The following is a 21,684-nucleotide window of genomic DNA, read 5'->3' as shown; positions in this document are numbered from 1 at the left end:
ATTTGACTGATTTCTTTCACTTTGTCTCTGATCCCATTCATTTGGAGATCTGGAACTCAGCTTGGGATCAGCATGTTGGAATGCACTGACATTGTCTCTCATTTTTATTGTATCAAATGAGATATGCCTTACCTTTAGACTAATAGATTAGTGTGCCACCCTGTGTTTTTGATAGCATGAGAGTTCAAATGTTTGCTTATCAGATTGACAGTGGGAGAGTGGGAAAGAAGAAGCAATTGCAGACTTTCAGAAAGTAGAGTTAAGATTTTTTTTTCCTTTTCTTTTTTAAGCAACACATCTGAAAGAATGTTCTTTGGCACCTCTCTTTTCCTGAAGGCCTTTAGAGGAGATCCCCTGACAGTTACAAGAGTCCAGTAACTGAATCAAACACAAAAGAATGATAATTATTATTAACATTTACATTTTTAAACAAAGGCGTTTCTCAAATAACAGGCAGCACTGGTGAAAGGTACAGTACCAACCAGCAATGCTGTGAAAAAAGACAGACCAAGTGTACTGAAAGAATGTCCTTACTCTTAGAGCTCCATAGAGCATTTTTATGCTTTTAAGAGTGAAAATAGGATTTTGATTTTAAAGATTATGCTTTACACATTCTTCCTGCTTTAAATTAGAACAGTAAGAAGTTGAGTCACCTTGGCTTTTGCTTGTCAAAATAATCAGGAATGACAGGTGAATTGGGACGGAGCCCAGATCTCAACAAAAGCATATTTGTATTTGGAAACAAAATGTAAACCCCTCTGTCCTGTTCTTCCCCCACACCCCTCTGACATTTTGTTTGCCTTCCCATACTCTTGTTTTCACTCCACTTTCTGGTCTGATAATTATTAAAATAGAACTAGAAAAACACAGTTTTGCTCACAGACTTGTTGTGCTACCATCTTGTTGAAATCTCTGTTTTTGAGATCTACCCCAGAGAGGTTCTGTTGAAGTTGAGGTAAAGAAGTAAGCTTTTGAGTACTCGACTTTGTTACTGAAGCATTAATTTGGTGCTGAATTGGAGGATTTAGGGATATGAGAGGTTTTACCTTCAAATTTTATCTGTTTGAGATTTTTCATAACTGCACTTGCCCCATTTTTCTTGCCTCTTACGGTAAAAGTATACTAACACAAAATTGTCATTAACTGGATCTTCTTTGTTTCATCTTTTCCTTCTGTGATGGGACAAAGGATGGTGTCCTGGGTTCAGCAGTAGCAATTGTTTTTCTCCTTAGTAGCTGGTGCAGTGCTGTGGTTTTGACTTTTGGCCTGGGAACAGCGCTGATAACACCAATGTTTTTAGTTGTTGCTAAATCATGTTTGCGCTGACCAAGGACTTTGTGAGACTCATACTCTGCCAGGGAGGAGGGGAAGCCAGGACACCTGACCCAAGCTAGCCAAACAGGTGTTCCATACCACAGCATGTCATGCCCAGGATGGGAACTTGGGGCAGTTACCCTGAAGCGCTAGATCACTGCTGGAGTCAGGCAGTGTATTGGTCAGTGGGTGGTGAGTGGTTGTATTTTCTTCCCTTGTTATTTCCCTTATCATTATTATTATTGGTGGCAGCAGCAGTGGTTTGTGTTATACCTTAGTTACTGGGCTATTCTTATCTCAACCCATGGGAATTACATTCTTTCGATTCTCCTCCCCATCCCTCCAGGAGTTGGGGGGGGGGAGGGGAAGTGGGGGGGAAGGGGGAGAGTGAGACAGAGCCTGCGTGGTTCTGATTTACAGCTGATCTTAAACCACTAGAGATAAGTAGTATAATTCCAGGTCTGAGTGGATGAAAGAAACCTGAAGAACTTCTGGGTTGGATAATTTCTGTTGTGAACCCTAACCCTCCCCTCCACCTGGCCGCGGCAATGTACAGATTTTATTTCTGTGAACTGAAACCAAGTGCTGCCTCTAGTTAAATGGAGATTGTGGAGCAGCCCTTCATCAAAAGGAGGAATCTAAAACCTGAACAGCATTACAGAAGCATCCAGTAGTGCATGATAGTGCTTGAAGTCCCAGTAGCTCCATCTGTTCCCATGCTTGCAGTAGTCAATATCCAGTGGACAGCAGAAGGCTGTAGGAAGAAGGAAAGCAGAAGCTGATTTGTTTTTCACTTTTTTGTGTAACAAGTCTCCTAGGAAAAGTCAGACCTGTAAGAAAACAAGTGGATGAAATCACTGATGACAAAGATGATGCAGAGTTAGATGATCTTAAGGTCCTTTCCAACCCTAGATATTCTATGGTTCTATGATTCTGTGCTGAGAGTGTACTGGAAAAGTGTAAGAGAATATTATATTAAAACTTTTTTGAGTCTTTGCCCTTATATCTGCTTGTCAAGCCTTAATTGCCTCTGATCAAGATGCTTGATAAGACAGAATGTGAAATGCATCATGATGTGGATTTTTCAAAGCTGGGCTGAGCAGAGCTGTTTTCTACAGGAATGTTCAGAGGGAAAGGGACCTGCATAGTCTGACAGAATTTCAAGGAGAAGGCTAAATGTCTCTATGGTCTACCAAAGAAGTGTTTGGAAAATGCACAGGAGGGAGAGGAAAGGTGTAACTGGCAGCAGACAAGCAAGTGGTTCTGAAAGCAGTGATGGGAATATTACTATCTCTTAATAAATTATTAATATGTTTCACAGAGATTTTTCTGGATAAAGTTGGCCTTTGTTTATTTTTGTTGAAAGGTTTTGTGTGATCTTTAAAGGGAAAGTGAATTTGCCGTAAGACAAACCAAGAGTCCACTTTACAGTAATACAAAGACAGCTGTGTGTGACCAAGAAGTATTTTTTCCCATTACTTCTCCTGAGAGACTGTTCCTTCAAATGCTTGATTTCTTTTTTTTTAATTTTGAAGAGGAAAAAATAGAGTGTGTTTTCTGGGACAATTTTGAAAACAGTATTCCACCATGAAAAGAACAATGTCACATTTGCTCTGTGCATACAGCTTTCTGTCATTTGAAACTCTTTTGCCATTATGTGTGGTCAGTGTTTTGGGAGAGTCCTGTCCAACTGTATGACCTTTTAAACATTGTACTTGTTGCATGTATCTGTTCATAGTGTTCACATTCAGGATGTGAATCCTCCCAAAGACCCTTGAGGTAATAGTGTTTGGGGATTTTTTGTGGTCTGTCAATAATATTGACTTCCAAATTGTTATTCCCAGCTTTCAGTTAATAAATCAAAAAACGATTCCCTTATGTCAGAATAAAGAGGGTGTGATCAGGCTGGAAAACATTTCCATTGTCAAAATTGGTTTTGTTATAGCTGTATGCTCTCCATATTGATTAGAAGAGCTTGAAATTCCTTTGTTGTTTTTTCTAGAACCATTACTCATCTTCTGTTTTGAAACTCTTTCTAAAGTACAGAGTACATGGGGTCTTTTAAATAAAGTACTAATCTGTTTTTTAAGAAACACTTCTGGATGCTTGAATATATTACCTTTTTATTTGAAATTACTTTGTTTCTACCCAGTGCATGCACTAATACTCTGACTTCTCTCTGCTAACGGAACACTGTATGAAAGTAGGATGATGTCAGGTCCCAGAAAAGTGGGGAGTGGAAACAGACCATACATTCTGAAGACCTTTGCATATGACAAGCAGAAAATATGTTTGGGTTTGGTTGTTGACGTGTTTTTTCATGGTGGTTTGGTGTTTGTTGAGGAGTACACACTGAATAGATGTAATCTCGTTGGGAATGTTTTCCAGATACTAACTCTAAATTCTTCCTTATTCCGTTGCAACCTCTTTCTTCTGCTTCACGCCTTTATTCCCACCTTCTCAGTTGTGAGTAGGACCAAATTCTGTGCTTGGTCAACTCATTTGAATGGAACAGCTTTAAATGAAATAATGGAATTTCCTGTTCATTTACAGTTATGTAACTGGTGAGAGGATCTAGCCTCTGGAAGGAGATGCATTGCCTTTTTGCTTTCACATAGGCACTGTGCTCATTGTTTTGCCAGAGTCTTATGAAAGGGGAAAATATAAAATATTTTTAAATTGCCAAATCGGATACAAGTGAAAAAATTACTTTTTTTTTTTTAACACAGATCTTTTACTGAACACATATTTATATGTTTATGATGTTGTGTCAAGTGGAAGTAGTAATTGTTTTGCCTGGATGAAAGCCATGTCTAGCTCAAACTAACCTTAAGCAAATTCTCAAGATTGCAGAAATACTGAGATCAATATAGCAAACAGTTTTCAGAGTACTGCGAGTGTTATTTTTGCATTTCAAGTCCAACTTTCTTGGATAAAACAGTGAAAATGTCTCTCACATCAGTTTTCAGTTAATAGAAGTTTTGATATTCCTGGTTTTATTTGTGTGGAATTTATATCATAAAACGGTAATCTCTTACCCTGGGTGATAGAAGGACCTTGTAATAAACCCCAGAAGATTATTGTAGGAGGAGCCTGATAATCCTTTTTTCTTTTTTTTTTAATGCTAATTCTCCTTTTCCAGTGGGAGTGAGTGATGTCATCCTGTCTCCTCCCACTGTGTAAACTAAGCTAGTGTCAAAGTGTTGCTGCCTCTTGCCACAGAGAGAACAGTTCACTTAAATGCAACTGCAGTACTTCTGTGTGTTACCTGTCAGAATCATTCCTAGTGCAAGGTTGGGTTTGTGACCATGATGTCAAGATTGGTTTTTCTCCTTTTCTGTGGATATATTGCACTAAACCTGGGAAATGCTCAGAAATTGCCAAGAGGCAAGTAGCTATGACAACTTTCTGGGGTTTTGTTTGTTTTGGTGTTGTGGGGCTTTTTTTTGTTTTTAATGCATGTGTTTTGGCATGGAAGTTTACTTTCAGCATGTTAAGAATGATAAAAAATAATGGAAAAGATGAAAGAACAGTCAACAGGGCAAGGTGCAGGGACAAGAGAGTAACTTTAAAGCCCTCTAATAAAATAAGCTCAAATATTTTCAGGTATCTTGTGACTTTAGTGAGGAGTTACCATGAAACAAAGTAACTGTATTTAATGATTTTGTAAGGATGTAGACAGCCTTGTGCAGGTTTGTGTTTCAAGATCTTAAAGAAAATGTGACTTAGAAGCATTCTGTGTTATTGTTGGAAAATTTCAGTTCTGTCTTGAAATAACTTTTATGCTTTCCCTTTATATCCATCCTTAACAATTCAGTAGGAATTGACTTTTGTAGGTCAGGTTGTATGCATTTATTAAAATTTCCACCCTCCAAACCTGTGTGAATATTTCTTTACCTATTCCTTTCTGCTGGGGTCTAGAAGTACAGTAGATTTGCAAATCTGGCAGGGATCTGTTCTTTTCTTTGCTAATGTGACCCATGTCACGTTGACATTTTATATATTTTTTATTACTGCAGGAAGAATAGTCATAGCTTGCAATGGTAAGAATATTTGTGTATCTAGATCGTAGTACTCTGGCATTAAAACAGCACTTTCACAATTGTTTCTGTACTGCATATATTGCTCTCACTTTTTAGAAGTGCTTGCTTGAGTCCATTGTGCTTTATAATGCGTTTTACAATAATGCATTTTACATCTGCAGTCTCCTGAAACAAGTAACATTTAGAAAGGGAGTTGTGATTTAGTTCCTTATGAGAACATTTATTAAGAAATCAGCACTTTAAGGGCTTCCTAGGAGATTCTGGTTCGTAGATGTGGAACCTAAAAGTGTTTTCAGGAGAAGAGGTGATTTTCTTACCTCTCACCAGTCAGTAGAGGAGTAACTCTGGGATGCGTTATTTCATGTCCTAAAATAACATTGCAGGAGTGAAGTCTTGTTTGCCAGATGCTGAAAGCTGCAGGTGGGAACTTCATTTGTTTTCTGTGAAATAGCTTTTTAAAGATTCTCACTTTGCATTGTTGAAACATCAGCCTAATTCTTTTGTTTGCAGCTGCCTGTAAGAGTATTATTTACATTGGTCTGCAGTGAAAAAGCAAATATACTAGTATCTAGCTGTTACCTGGAAATGTTCAGATGATTGTCTTTCTGTTAACACTCATTTGAAATGAAGTACAGATGTTTTTCACAAGCAAAAGCAGATTTGTGTCTTAAAGTATTTTTAAAATGAGGATATGTAGCGGTGGTATTCTGTTAAGAGGGCTAGTCTGCCCTGCTAAGCAAACTTTAATTCTAGTGAATTCCTGTGCTCTTTAAGTCATAAACTATGTAACTAAGTCTGTAACTCCTGCTCTGAGGGAAACCATGGAATCGATTTCATAACTTGAGGGAGAACAATCTAGCCAAACTTTTCTGGTGGTGCAGGTACTCCTGTGAACAGGTTATCGATGTAAGTCTTACTCTTCTTACTAGCACTTTGGAGTTCTCTCAAGTCTTCTCTCCAGGAGGTGAAACACTGATCCCTGGTCTTGTGGACTGGGATTTCCTTTCAGTGATCCAAGGTGGAAAGAACATCTTGCCTCCTGCAGCTGCAAAGGAACAGAGCCAGCACACCCTTTGGATGTCAGTAACTTCCAGAGCTGTGTGAGAGATTGTGTGCAAATATGCTGCTCAGGAGGCTGGAGCACACATGGTTTCCCTTTTCCTGTGTATTTTTATACTTTCACTTCCACAAGTGTATGTTTGACTACAATGACAAAGAAAATGTTATTGGTGTTCTCCAAAAGAGTGTTCTTTATTAACAAATTCAATTCTTTAATTATTTTGACTTCAAAAATTAGGGCACTGTTGGGGGAATAATTTGGAAACACTATCAATATGATTTAAGGAGTCAAAATCGTGGAAATATCAGTTAAGATTTCCAGTCGGAACTTTATGCTGCTTCTATGTATCCTACATTATAATAATTTTGCTTGCATAGAAAATGGGTCTTTACTTACATCTGGTTCTAGTGTGGTGCCCTAAATGCAGTTGTCACGTTTACTACAGTAAATGACAAGTGTTGAGGCAGTTACAAGTTGTGTCATAATTCTGACTCTCTGTATTAAAATTTTACAGATACAAATAAAGGCAATGTAATTGGAAAGGGAGCTTCATGGGTATTGTGTTTTACTGTGGAGATAGTGCCTTTTTCCTATTACGTTGTGTTTCATGAGTCTCTGAGGGATCAGCTGCTAAGAAAATTCAGTAGTGGGGGCCTATTGAGACTGTGAAGAGTCACAGAAGAACAGGGCAGGAGAAGATGGTAAGATTAGGGATGGTCTTTTATCAAGTGTTTGAGCCACTGTCCCTTTGACTATGTCAGCTTCTAAAGCTTTTTTTTTCATCAGAAGGGAGAGAGACTTGGACATTTTGTACTTACTTTTGTCTCTTCCATTATGCCACTATGCTTGTGCCATCCAACATATAATACTTCTGTTCAGCACTGTTGAACCTGAAATATTTTAATGAGGCATGGAAACAATTGCAGTGCATAGGTGTCAGAATTATAACTTGTCATACTCTAATTTTTTATGGTTTTGTATAACTGAAATGATTTATCTTTGAAGAATGCATCATTGTCTTTCTAGACAGGAATTGAGGACAGACAAAAAAGTCTTGTCTTTAGAGAACGAGCTGGTAAACAGACCATCCAGAATCTGAGAGACTGTCCTGGTTTGAGCAGTAGCAGTCATTTTTTCTCCTTCTTGGTAGCTGATGCAGTGCTGTGTTTTGACTTTCGGGCTGAGAACAGTTGCTGATAGCAAGTATGTTTTGAGTTACTGCTCAAATATTTGGTTTGTGCAAGGCCTTTTCTGAGCCTCATGCTCTGCCAGGGAGGAGGGGAGGAAGGAGAGACAGGACACCTGACCCAGGCTAGCCAAAGAGGTATTCCATACCATAGCACGTCATACTCAGGATGTAACCAGGAGAGACCTGGAAGTGCTGGAGCTCTGGGGGGATGGAGGAGGTGTCGGTCGGTGCTCGGTCGGGCAGGGTGGGGTGAGTTATGGGTTGGTTGCTGGTGAGATGTTGTATTCTCTTCACTTGTTATTGGCTTTATCATCATTATTTGTAGTAGTAATGGCAGTAGTGATTTGTGTTATGCCTTAGCTATTAAACCGTTCTTATCTCAGTCCGTGGGGGCTACATTCTTTGGTTTCTCCTTCCTAACTCTCCGGGAGTTGGGGGAGCGAAGGGGGGGAGTGAATAAATGAGCTGTGTGTGGACTTGATTTAAACTACAACAGAGACAGATGAAAGAGCAAAGCAGAGACCAAGAATAAACATGTCACAGGACAAAATCCACTAGATTGTAGACGGTGTTTCACTGGCATCTTTCCAGCTGGACCTGATACAAATGTTGTTGAAAGCAACAGCTGTGGAACAAATTCTTAATGTTTGGTAACAGCATTTCATGTTTTTGATTTTGCCACTTGACTTTCCAGAGGTACTGAGAAATACACTTTTTTTCACTATAATCTCTTTCTGATACCTTTTGTGTATCTTCATGTTCTGTTTTTCTTTGTTAGAGCAGAGAAGATTTGGGGGTTGATATCATCTTATAAACTTACAGTTAAAGGTCTGAATGCTTTTCTTTTTCTTTCTTTTTCTTTTCCTTTTTGGTGTCATGTACTCAAACTCTGTGGTTTTCTACTATTTGGATTATTCATCAGGTGGATTGCATTTAGGGTCCATCTTTGTTCTACTTTCCAGGACTCAGGCCTGTCCTGTTCTGTTTTCCAGGAAGAGCTCAGGAAACCTTAATTCACCTTATTCCTAGTTGCTGCCTTCTTAGGGAAACATTCCTATGGAACCACATGAAAGAGACTGATTTACAGACTCATGTAGGAAAAAACAGATCCAAACTTTTTTGTTTCTACAGTTATCAACTGTGGGGATAAGTCAGAAAAATAATAAGGTTTTTTGGTTTCTTTGGTAAGTATACAGGAATGTTAGAAAATACTGTAGGTAACTACTAGTTAATATTTGTGTTTATGGTAAATATAACTGACATTCCTTTGAGAGTGAATGCTGTATTTACAGTATACTTCCAAACTTTTGTTGACATTTATGAAAGGAATAGGCTAGTTTTATTCTCAGCTAAATTTGCTGGCTATGCTGTGTTATGTAATACTTCTTCCTAGGCAGAGGTTAAACTCGGCATGTGTTTTCACTTACTGGAGTCAAGCAGTTAAAACAATATTGAGTTATTTTAGTTTATCTCAGTTGCTATACTGCAACAGCCAACCCTTAGTCCTTAAACTTTTGTGTGCTGTCCCCTCAGCTCCCAAGAAGCACCCCTTTGGTAGCTGTAGAATAGCAGGGTAGAAATCATAAGGCAGGTAAAAATGGCCTGAAAGTTGGAGAGTTTTTTTAACCTTGAATAAAGCTGGCATATCAAAATAATCACAAAAGGAGTGAAATGACATATGGTTTATATGTTAATATGTTACTTTCTCCATTGTTTACAGAACATCTTTCTGGGAACTATTTTTCAAATTACACAATGCATTAACCTTTAAAAAACATATTCTAATGAAGCAGGTCCAGTTATTGAAGTTCTTTTTTTTTTTTTTTAGTGTCTGGAAAGAGAAGCGCAAAATTAATTTGATTTGTGCAAAATATTTCTTTTACGTTTAATGACATAAAGATGACAATAAAGTCCTATGAGAAATTTAACTGGTATAATAGAGTGGCAAAGGATTTCAATCAGTAGATATGTCATGACAAATTTGGCTTATTCTTCGCTGAAAATTAAAACAACCCATAAGAATGTTGCCATTATAGCAGCTCATTTAATCAAAGTTATTTTATCATACAGACAGTTGTGTCCTAAGATTGCTCAAAAATATATCAAAACTCAGTATTGAGCGTCAGACTTCAGAGTTCAAAGACAGTCTGTAATACCAGAATTCCATTCTTATACTGGCATGGGCAGTGGTGTGACAGTGTGATGATACATACGGTGGATTCTGCCAGAATTATATTCCACAGCATATGAACGCCTCTAAAATGATCTCACTGCTGGGTAATCTGTATAGCCTTCAGCCTCTTCATTTTAATTTTAATGTTCCCAAGTATTTCTCTCTGAAATTTTTCAGTTGTCTTCCATATAATATTTTGTATCTAGCTATTACAACAGGCAAGCTACATAATTTACCTGATGGGAGAGTTATACAGTAAATCCTGCTGCTACTATTTGGCCAGACCTACTGTACATGGATAGTATAGTCTGTATAGCTATTGACTGATCGTACTGTGAATGACTAATGGGTCTGAGGCTTCTTTGGAGTGCTTGGACTCACCAGGTGCATACTGTGCATTGCACGTGCAGACAGAGCTCTGTGTGCTCCAGGGGAAAAAATGCCTAGCAGTGACCTGCCATAGTCAAAACTGTTCATACAGCTCCTAGTGGATTTCTTTTCCTTCTGAAAATTCAGGTGCAGACCTGAATTGTTGGTAAGCAGTATAAGACTGTTGTTGTGGAGTGTTCTTGACTACTGCCTTTTGTGGGAGATCATCTGAGACTTACTTATTTAAATGGATTATGCATCAATGTCACATTAAATCTGGTGTGAAGAGAGGTGGGTATTATTGTTCTGGAAAGGCAGTGGCCTAAAATAGGTGCCATTAGCAAAACAGCCCAGTCTGTAGTTTGCTCCCAAGTGGAAAAGGGCAGCTGGAAGCAGGCTAGATGCCACCTGAACTCACCTGACAGCCATAATTTAAAAGCCCATAGTTAAAAACTGGCTCTTCTACAATAAGGCCAGCATGTATGTAATGCAAGTTTGCTTTTTGAAATATATTTGTCTTATTTTGTTGTGAGGATACTGTTAATGAAAATGATAACTGGCAGCATCATGAATGTGTGCCCTTTGTTTAGGCAAGGGCTGGGCCAGCTTCCCCAGCACAGCTGTTCCTCAAAACATTCCAATCATATGCCACTATACTCTGGCCAAATCAACCCTTTGTCTCCCCACTTGAGCAAACCAGTGATGGTTATGTCAAGGTGAAGGAAAAAGAAGTCAAGGTTTGAACCACCACGTGAATTTCTACTGCTGATGAAGTTATATGAATGCAGTTATGATCACCAGTATTAAATTATTTTGCATTCATCATTTAACGTAAGTGATGTCATTAAAATATGCAGATATCCAGGCAAGGTTACATAAGGATGGTCACATTAAATATATCAACCCAGAATCTTCACTTCAGAGTTGCTGAATAAAATGCTGGTAAAGAGTTGAGGCACTGACTACGGGAGATACAAGACGTAAAGGCAGGGAGGCAGGGAATGCTTTTTTATTAGTAGGCAGATAGTTTTCTCCCACTCTGGAGGGAGCATTTGCTGCACTTTTTCAGAGATTGGTAGACAAAATGTAACCTCTGTTTTGTAAAATACTTTCAAGTTGCTGAGATCCATCACTCTATAACGGTTTAATATTATTTAGAGTGTTTCTGGAGGGAGAATAAATGAGGCAAGTGAATGTACCATATTTTCTTACAGTAATTGTAGCCATTTTTTTTTTCATGGATCCTGTTTACCTTCAACAAATATGTCAAGACTGCAGGGCTCCGAGTGAATAAATCTACTTCAGTAAACCCCCACATAATGAAGTACCTAAACCTCTGCATGTGATTTTACTTATATTTATTTATCTGTATAGTGTGCAACACTAGAGTGTTACTGCTGTACTTAATAAGGGATTATAATTCAGTGCTGTCATTCAAACTGGAGATTCAATGGCAAAATGGATTCTCAAAGTGTGAGGAAATTAATAGGGTCATTTCTGCATTTCTGTGTAGATCCAAGATTTTGCATTATTCTTGAAATCTGCTTAGGAAAAGCATGATTCAATAAAGCAGTAAGAGATTGTAATTTTCTTTCCTGCCGCCAGCAGCTGTGCCATTAGTTTGTGAATCTATAAATGGCTGCAGACTGCTTGATATAAGTTTACATGATTAATGCTTTGGAAACCTGGCCAGTTTTAAAGGACTGGCAGTGTATATGGGATAAAATTTTTAAACTTGCATGGGGAAAAACCTTTTTTCCTTCTGTTGATCTGTTTGCCTCTGTTTTATATTAATTAGTCATTTCTTTCTATGATGTAAAATTCTGGAGTAATTTAAAAACACACAAAGCAGTGTTTGTTTCAAAATTAAAAATACATAAACTTGAAATGTCCCAGAAGGTTGTATTCTGTGAAGTGAAAGTATTTTCTGGCAGTCTTGATTCCCTCATTACTGCAGTTCAAACCTACATATGAACAAGAAAAATGTACAGCAAGAAAAATGGAGGAGTTCAGACCTCACCCTTTATCACTTTTCTTTGTACCACATGCATATACTGAAAATGAAGAAATTAAAAGTTGTAAGAAATTGAACTTTGGGACAGAAATAATAGGAAGAAATCTGACCTGGAAATTTTGGCTGAGTTCCATCATCTCTGGCTCACACAAACACTGAAGTGGTTGGCTTAAATGGCAGGGCAGAATTTTTATTTATAGCACAGTGTATGCTGAGGCATAGCTTCATAGGTAGAAATGGCTGTAGTCAGTTTTGAGAACCATGGGTTCTCTTAGTTTGGTGAAAAGCTGTCTTAGGTAAAAGCGAGAAGGTTGTGCATTCAGCTTGAATCAGTAGGTCTCCTTCCTTTGTGATGAAGCTTGTTAACAGCTATTTACTGTTATGAACACTATTATGAGCTTGCTCCACATTGATACCCTGCTATTTGCTCCCTTACTGAGTAAAACCAGCTTTAGCAATGCTATGACAAGCATAAATACTGCATCTTTTCCTCATAATTAAAACAAAAGCAGGAAGAAACACTGAAGGCAAAATCCGGCAAGTCTAATAAAAATGTTTCCCTGTTAGTGTTGATTATTCAGTACTCCTTAGTAGGTGGTAAATCTGCTGTGACTCAGTTGGTGATGGTGTAGTAGGTAATTTGTGTTGTCCGCTTATCAAGTCTTGTATAAACCCCATAAAGAAGATTTTCTTAAAAAGATGGAAATGATAATTATGTAAACTTTTTAAGCTAAAGAACTTGTTTTGGATTTGGACAGGTTTTGTTATTTTTGCTCCAATGAAAGGTTTATACTTAGACTAAACTTGCACGCAAGTAAGGAAGTTATGAGAGTAATTTCATAAAGACTGTCTAGCATGCAGAGGCATGCATGTGCACACAAAATCACTGTGGGATTCATTTTTGTTAATTTATTTGTTTTAGTCTTCCGAGTTTTTATCAATCCCCCTGTACTTTCTCAGTTGTAGTAACATGGTCAAATAGCAGTTGGTAGAAACATTAGTATGTTGTTAATGTACAATAGTGAATTCTTAGAAAGCGAAGTTTCTCAATAATGTAACAGATGTTTATTATGTTCCATTCCACTTGGAAGTACTTACAGAAATTAGCAATGAACATCAGATGCTATTAGTATATTCATTTTAATGGAATGGAAGGTTGTTTATAGTATTAAGGCTGAAGAAAAATTACAGATGCTCCACCAAAGAAAGGTGTCCTATTTCAGTGTAGAAATCTTGGGCATTGTGAAGCTTTTTTTCCATGATCTGGCTTTCCTAGGTTAATTGGGGTGTGGTTTTTTGTTTGTTTGTTTGTTTGTTTTGGGGTGGTTTTTTGTTTTGTTTTTATTTTTTTTTGTTTTTCCTCAGTAATTTGTTTTTGTAGTGTTAAAATATTTGTCAGTTGTCTGCCACAGGAAAGATAATCTCATTTTAAAACTCTGTAAAGCTGTTCAGCAGTGTCGATGTACTTAATATTCTCTCAAGTCAAAGAACATTCCTTTGCAATTAATCTTCTTACTGCACACTTGGTTACAAGATTAGTGATGAAACAAACATAACTTTCTACATACCATAAATTCTCCATGAACAATTGAATACATGCCTGAGTGAAGTAAAAGTAAAAATGAGAAGTCAGTTGTACACAGATTGTTTAGCTGATGGATCTGTGTATAGGTGCACATCCCCTAGAATTAACATAAGCCTTACTTTTATGTAGCTGATAGTTTTCTTTATTGCCATTTTTCGTTTTCTTTTAATAAAACACTGGATGGAGAATTCTTAAAAAAGCAAATATGAACATATAAAGATGGGCTAGAAACTGAGATTATTCCCCACTGCTTGCTTTCATTTCTGTAGATAAAAGGCAATGTGTTGAAATGGAGCAGGTGATGTAGTGGATATAGAGTTTAGATATATAGCCAGAACACATAAACTCTATATTGTCTGCCATATCCTGGGTAGGTAGGAAGGAAATAGATGGGAGAACAGATGAAACACTTCTTCAGTAGCAAGAGTAAATATTTGTGATTGATCTTAGTACTCAATCATACACATAGCTATTATTTTACATGTTGTATGCTTACTATAAATTTGTTTCCTTTTTTTCCCTCTAATCCATTGTTTTAAAACGATTTCATCTTTTAGCTTTCTGAAGACAAGTGAACAATGCCTCTGCTTCACAGTGCTGAAACAAAGAATTTCTGCCAAATTTTGGAATTTGATATTGCTTCCTAAAATCATCAAGTATTTATCTTATTAGTGGTTTCTATTTTCACACTCTTTAATTGAAAACTTACTGTTTGTTGCTTCTTTTTTCAGACATTTTCTTGAGCTGTGGAAGCTTCCCTTTGATCTCTTCACAATGTGGGGCAATATAGAAGGTGAAAAGGGTCACCTGTGATTTTTCTTAATACTTTACATTTTTTTTCTTAATAAGCCAGGTGATCAGTCTTAAGATCCATCTCATCTAATGGTACGAGATACATTTTCCACCTGGAAAAACTATATGCAGCTGGAATCAACCCTTATAGGACTAGACTGTCTCCAGCTAGTGTCATAGACATGTGTGAGGATGTTCAGTTTGGAAACCAAGAACTAGGTAAAACCACTTTATTTTGAGTGTTCTTTTGGAAACACTGAGCAATTCTCTTTTTTTTGCTTTTCGTTTTTGTTTGTGTCTATAGCTTTCCAAACTAAATAGGAAAAGCTGGTTAAAATCTTTACTGATAGACTTACATTGACAAGCCCAAGCTGCAGTTCTCAAAGCATAATAGCATTTCATATGTGACTATTGGTTTTGTTAACTGTCGTGGTTTAAACCAAGCACAGCTCATTCATTCACTCCCCCCCCCCTTTGCTCCTCCAACTCCCGGAGAGTTAGGAAGGAGAATCCAAAGAATGTAGCCCCCACGGGTTGAGATCAGCACAGTTTAATAGCTAAGGCATAACACAAATCACTACTGCCATTACTACTACAAATAATAATAATGATAAAGCCAATAACAAGTGAAGAGAATACAACATCTCACCAGCAACCAACCCATAACTCACCCCACCCTGCCCGACCGATACCTCCTCCATCCCCCCAAAGCTCCAGCACTTTCGGGTCTCTCCTGGTTACATCCTGGGTATGATGTGCTATGGTATGGAATACCTCTTTGGCTAGCCTGGGTCAGGTGTCCTGTCTCTCCTTCTTCCCGGCCTCCCCTCCTCCCTGCATAGCATGAGCTCAGAAAAAAGGCCTTGAACAAACCAAACATTTGAGCAGTAACTCAAAACATACTTGCTATCAGCAACTGTTCCCAGCTCGAAAGTCAAAACACAGCACTGCACCATCTACCAAGAAGGAGAAAAAATGACTGCTACTGCTCAAACCAGGACATTATCTGATTAAGTTTGCTTATTCTTTCTGAGTTTAGCATGTCATATACAGCAACACCTAAGAATTCTTATATATCCTTCAGATATTTAATTCCTTTATCAGCTGTCTGCCTCTGAAAAGTGGGGAACATACTCCAAAGTTAAACCACAGAATATTGCAAGTACAGTTGCCAGGTGCACATCCAAAGCTATTGATCCTTGCACTATTTGAAGTCCTGTATGTCTTGGATGTTAGAAGGTGATTTTGATCAGAGAACTCGGCTACTTTGTGTGATCGTAAAATGGTTGCAATGTTGGAAGTAAAAAACCATCATGACTTTGGAGAAGGGACTATCCTGTTCAGTTTTTTATCTTTTGTTGTATATTATTTCAACTATACACAGTGTAATGGGGATTCATAAATAGAAATTAAATCCCATTAGACAGTAGTAAGGTACTAAATACTTTCTTATAAGCTTGTGTATATTTAAAAATTGATAAATGTTTTGTGCTACCATGTGCATGGTGCCTGTATATACAGTGTCAATGTGATGGGCAAATTGTTTTTTTCTGTTTCCAGATGTCTTTGCAGTAAATAGATTATTATGTTACCTTATGATGAAATACTTGTTTCTGTTCAAGGATATGTTATTTTAGATATTTTTAATTTGATCTTCTGAGAACTTGTGAACTAAACCACAGACTAAACTGTGGTTCTCACAAGATGGGTATGTGTGTGTTTATTTTAATATTAAATCTTGACAGGAACAAACCATTCAAACTCACTGGTGTGTGAAGTGTGCATCAGTTTCCATCTTGCCAATTGCAGAAGGTAGCTGATGGGTATCGATTTCTGCATGTGTGTCTCAGTATAGTTTGTTTCCCTTCAGCTTGAAAGCAGATCATACTGTACAACTCATCTTCTTTTATTTGCCAAAGTTTTTCTCAAGTGTACACAAAGAACCAGAAAGACTTATCAGTGGGGACTTCAGACTTTTAACCACTAACTGCTGTTCTTTCAGCCCAGTTTTCCGTCTGTCTTGTCATCTACGCATCCAGTCTCCATGTCTTCAGTTTGGCTGGAAAGATATCTGTGGAGATAGTGTCAAAGTCCGAGTAAATTATATTCACCATTTTTCCCTTATACGCAAAGCCAGTAATTGTATTACAGAAGGGACACAGTCTGGCCTTGGAGAATTTGTTCACCCTTCTTTCAGAAGCAGTTGCAGTTGTAGTTCCAGATACTGTTTTTCATTATGCCTTTGATTTTTTGATTCTTCAAAAATGCATTGATACTTATAGATGAGAAGTGGATTGAGGGAGTGGTGATGCTGAACACTGCCTGCCATTGAATACGTAATGGGAGTAGTGTTAGGCACTGCCTGTTAATGAACATATTCTTAAGACACGCATTACTTTAAGGTCCACAGTCTTTAATGCTGATCACTTCAATATATTTGTAATCTGTGGCAGAGCGACACCAACAATCTGGATTACTAATTCCTTAGTATCTTGTTGAGCATTCCCTATCGAGAAGCTGTTGTTAAACAAAATCCATGCTTTTATTCAGGTGATCATCCCTAAAATATGACTACCCTGTATGCAGCCATGTCTGAAGACCACATTTCTCTTTTGGTGTTTGCATTACATGCTCTTTGAAAGCTTAAAAGGGAGTTAGGTCTAGAAAAGTTGGGAGACTTTTCTTGTTCCCCAGTCTTCTACATGCCTTTATTGTATATCTTTAAACAGAATATTTCAGTTTCTTTGGCCAAATTACAGGTTTTTTCATAGTGCAGCCTGGGTGGAGTTGCCTTGGACCTATTTCCTTGGACAGGAGAAGGAAGCACGATCGGAAAGACCAGCTCTTTTGGGCAAGATGCAGTCAATGTGTCATCAGCTCTATTCAGGTAGAGTTGCATTAGCCCAGAAAAAGACATTCCAGGCCCTCCTGGAAGAAAACAACAACTAGCTCTGAGAACGAAGCCAAGGGAACAATGCCCTGGAGATTGTAATTATAATCAAGCTTTGTCCTCATGCAAATAAGTGTCCATAATTTAAATTAAAATAAGGGGTTGAGGTTCCTTTTATTAATAAGATTTCTTTTTCATAGAAAAATAATGCCCCCCTTTTTTTTTTTCGTTTGGGTGCTACTGATTTGAAAAGGAGCATTGATAAGAAATAGTTCAACTTCAAGGAGTTTTGGGGGTGTTATGCATTTGAAATAATAGATAGGCTTTGTTCTGTCTCTATCCTTCAAAACTGTTCTTCAGTGTTGAATTTTATTTAAATTCATTAAATCAGACTTCATTTAAGTTAAAATTTTAGCAGTTAAATGGCTGAGTAAAGAAAGGAGTGGAATTTTCTAAGATTAAAGAGAAAGTAGTATCTTACGACAGCAGCCAGGGACAGTTTGTTCAAACTCTGTCCAAAGAACTCCTGTTCTCTTTACCATCAGAGATGCAGACTTCGTTATTCTCAAACAACAGTTTTATTGCTTGTTTTCAATTTTGTTCAGCATTTTAATAAATGACAGGAAATTACTAGACATCAGAAGTGTCCTGGTTTGAGCAGTAGCAGTCATTTTTTCTCCTTCTTGGTAGCTGGTGCAGTGCTGTGTTTTGACTTTCAGGCTGAGAACAGTTGCTGATAGCAAGTATGTTTTGAGTTACTGCTCAAATATTTGGTTTGTGCAAGGCCTTTTCTGAGCCTCATGCTCTGCCAGGGAGGAGGGGAGGAAGGAGAGACAGGACACCTGACCCAGGCTAGCCAAAGAGGTATTCCATACCATAGCACGTCATACTCAGGATGTAACCAGGAGAGACCTGGAAGTGCTGGAGCTCTGGGGGGATGGAGGAGGTATCGGTCGGTGCTTGGTCGGGCAGGGTGGGGTGAGTTATGGGTCGGTTGCTGGTGAGATGTTGTATTCTCTTCACTTGTTATTTGCTTTATCATTATTATTAGTAGTAGTAGTGGCAGTAGTGATTTGTGTTATGCCTTAGCTATTAAACCGTTCTTATCTCAATCCGTGGGGGCTACATTCTTTGGTTTCTCCTTCCTAACTCTCCAGGAGTTGGGGGAGGGAAGGGGGGGAGTGAGTGAACGAGCTGTGCGGACTTGGTTCTAAACCATGACAAGAATATAGATTGAATTTATGTTGTCTAGATCTTTCTTTGATTATATCTTTTCTTAAATTACTGCAACTTACTGGACAGGTTGTGCTGACACTGACTCAGCTACAGTGGGAGTTGAAAAAAGTGCTAATTTCAAAACTTCATAAGGCAGAATCAGTTAGTAGTTTCAGGTTATTGATAAAGTAATAAACCTTGATAGTAAGCCTCAAAATATTTTGTAGCTAGTTGGTGTTTTATGTAATCTGTAATGAGAAAGGTGATCTAACATTGACTGTAGCTACCTGACAGCAGGATACATGGAGGCATAGTTTCAGCAGAAGTGCACAGCAATATGACACTGGGCACAAGTTGGAACATGGGAATTTGTTTTTTAAACCACGAAGATGAGAAATACTGGAGCAGGTTACCCAAAGGCATTACGGAATCTCTGTCCTTAGAGGTGTTCAGGACTTGGCTAGACATGACCCTGAGCAACCTGATCTGATTAGGTCTGCTTCAAGCAGGGGTTGATCTAAATGATTTACAGAATTCCCTTCCACTGTAAATTATTTTGTGACTGTGGCTTTCTTAGAAGTGTTTTGTTTATTCTACTGCATAGAAACAGAACTGTTTTTAAATGTTTCACATTTTAAGCTATATTTGGTTTTGAGCCAAACAACCAACGTTTCTCCATGTTTGGGAGCCAAAGTAAATACAAAAATATGAAACAACAAAAATAAAAGTTGCATAGTGTTAGATTATCATTGAAATTTTGGCTGGTGATACAATGGCACTGGATTTGGAAAATGAAAGCGCTGCTGGGAATTATTTGAATGTTGAGGAGTGGTGCTCCCAAATAGATGTTGCTAATAAATTTTCTTAAGGCATACTTAATTTGTCTAACGCTCTGGGAGGCAATGCTGACTCTTGCCTTCATGCCCTCTAAAAATCTTTGAAAAGGTGAAAAACAAACAATTTCAATGTAAGGCAAAAGGAATTCTGGTAAAAAAGCCAAATTTACTGTAATACAGAACAGCTGTATTCACCCTCTAGTCTTGTGGGGCAGAGTCCAGGGCTTTTCACCCTATGGGTAAAAACAAAAAGTAGGACAGTATTTGATCATATGATGCCATACACACTTAAAGCACATCAGTAGAATTATAGAATAAGTGAAAGTAATACTTTGTCCCAGTACTGGTTTTGCTGAGCCTTCAGTGAAGCATATGAGGAGACAGCTCGAAATTTAAGTTGCCAAGATGAATTTATTTCAGAACAAAACATGGTGGCTTTTTCATTTGTGCTTCATTCTTTACATTTGTTGATATATCAGCACCTCAGGGTTGCTACTGAATGTGATAATTACTAGCTGATACATTATCAGCCAGCTGTTGACATATCTTCTGAAGCTGAAGAAAGAAATAGAATGCTCTTCAGCTGAAGATACTTTATTAGACAGGGCCAAGATATATTTTGGGGTTTGGTTAGAAACAGAAAAGACACAGTTAATCCACATTCCAGTCACTTCATCACCCAAGTTCTCTCATGTTCCTTGAAACAGAAAAATCAATTCAGCTGGCCATTTTAACTCTACATCTATAGTTATCAACAGTGCTGTAATGATATAGTGGCGTACTGGACACAGAATTTCAGAGGCTTTAAATCTCTGTTATTGAAACAAAATTCTGTTATATGTTCTTTTGGGAAGTGAACTTTTAGGTGGTTTTATTTGCTTGTATAGGTTGGAAATACTGCTGTCCCCAACGATGAATTACAGAACAAACACTGCTTTAATGCAACTGGCCCAGTGAACCATTTCTTTTCATCTCCTTAGTTATTTCCACTTATTAAGTATCAAAGGAATAATATAAATCTCTTCTTGGTAATTACTGTTTTGTCTCTTCAGTCTGTTTTGCAATGGTGATTTCATAGGGAATGTTAGACCTAAACCAAATGGCTTTGACTGAACTTTCAGTGTGAAAGTAGAAGTTAAAAATTGGACTTCTCTGTTTGCCTTGTGGCCAAATATGAATCATCGCTTAGAAGTAGCTAGTAAGAATCAGAGATGGTAGTAGTCCTTATGAATTCTTTCTCTTCCTCTGTTACTCCATGATTAAACTGATAAGAAAAAGAAGATACTTCACATAATCCCTGGTGGATCCAAAGCTTGAACAAGTGTCAAACTGTGATGCTCCTAGCTGGATTCTTCAGTCCATTTGTATCTATTCTTTCTGAAGAGTTATTGATGACTGGCTCCATTATGATGCAGCTGATTTATTAAGCTGTCTTTAACAGTCTTTCCCCTTGTAAGAGTGCTTTCCTTAGAGTGATTCTAATACTGCAAGTGATCTAATGAACTCAGTGTAGTGCTTTTAGTTCAGGTATGTTGTGTGCTGTTTGTCCTGCTAGTTTTGGCCATCAACTGACTTTTGTTGAAGAGAATACTTGCAGATGAGTGTGGAATTTCTGTTGGCAAGCATGAAGGGAAAGATTGATTTTCAGAGGTACCTACAGGTTGCAGAGACATGCATTTGGAGAGGGCCTCAATGTGTAAGAATCATGCTACAAATACGAATACTTAAGACCAGAGTTTCAGTAACATGTGCCAAAAGCTAATAAAAGTGAATATGCATTAAGGAAGGTTTACCCTTGCCTCGCTCTGTGCTTGCTATTGTTCTTTTCTGTTTGTGAGGTATTTTCAGAATCTCTTTATATTGGAATTAGAAGGTGTTTAGTTCATCATTCAACTCTTTCATCAAGGAGACATTGGAATAAAGGTATTCTAAAATGATAATATGATAAAGTTATTTTCTCAGAATCAAATGCATTCTTATCACAGGGTCGTAGCAGTTGAATTCATGTGACTTCCCTTGACTTTTCAATCATATTTAATGAATATCTGAATGGTGGCCAAGATAGAGCTATTACTCAGAATGGGAATACCTGCTTTCCCTGTTAGTTGTTCAGAACACAAGCAAAATCTGTTTTGCCAATGTGTTTCTGAGAGCAGTCCCCATTTACCAAACTAATTGATGTAAAGTCCTTTACAATTGTACTG

General features: G+C 37.8%; 1 protein-coding gene across 5 annotated transcripts in view; it reads left to right on the top strand.

Moving 5' to 3' along the window:
• ABI3BP (ABI family member 3 binding protein) overlaps positions 1-21,684 on the top strand; it is a 158,023-nt gene that overhangs the window by 230 nt on the left and 136,109 nt on the right. The window contains exon 1 of one of the 5 annotated variants that reach the window (XM_034074406.1): positions 4,563-4,701. The exons of the other annotated variants lie outside the window; for them this stretch is intronic. Within the exon in view, the coding sequence (XP_033930297.1) occupies positions 4,623-4,701 (79 nt within the window). The 5' untranslated portion in view covers positions 4,563-4,622. Of the gene's footprint in view, positions 1-4,562; positions 4,702-21,684 lie in introns of those variants that run through there. 5 annotated transcript variants of the gene reach the window in all.

The sequence above is a fragment of the Melopsittacus undulatus genome, chromosome 2 (genome assembly GCF_012275295.1).
Source record: "Melopsittacus undulatus isolate bMelUnd1 chromosome 2, bMelUnd1.mat.Z, whole genome shotgun sequence".
NCBI classification, from domain to species: Eukaryota; Metazoa; Chordata; class Aves; order Psittaciformes; family Psittaculidae; genus Melopsittacus; species Melopsittacus undulatus.
The sequence above is the reverse complement of the archived record's forward strand: the minus strand, read 5'-3'. Positions and strand labels throughout refer to the sequence as shown.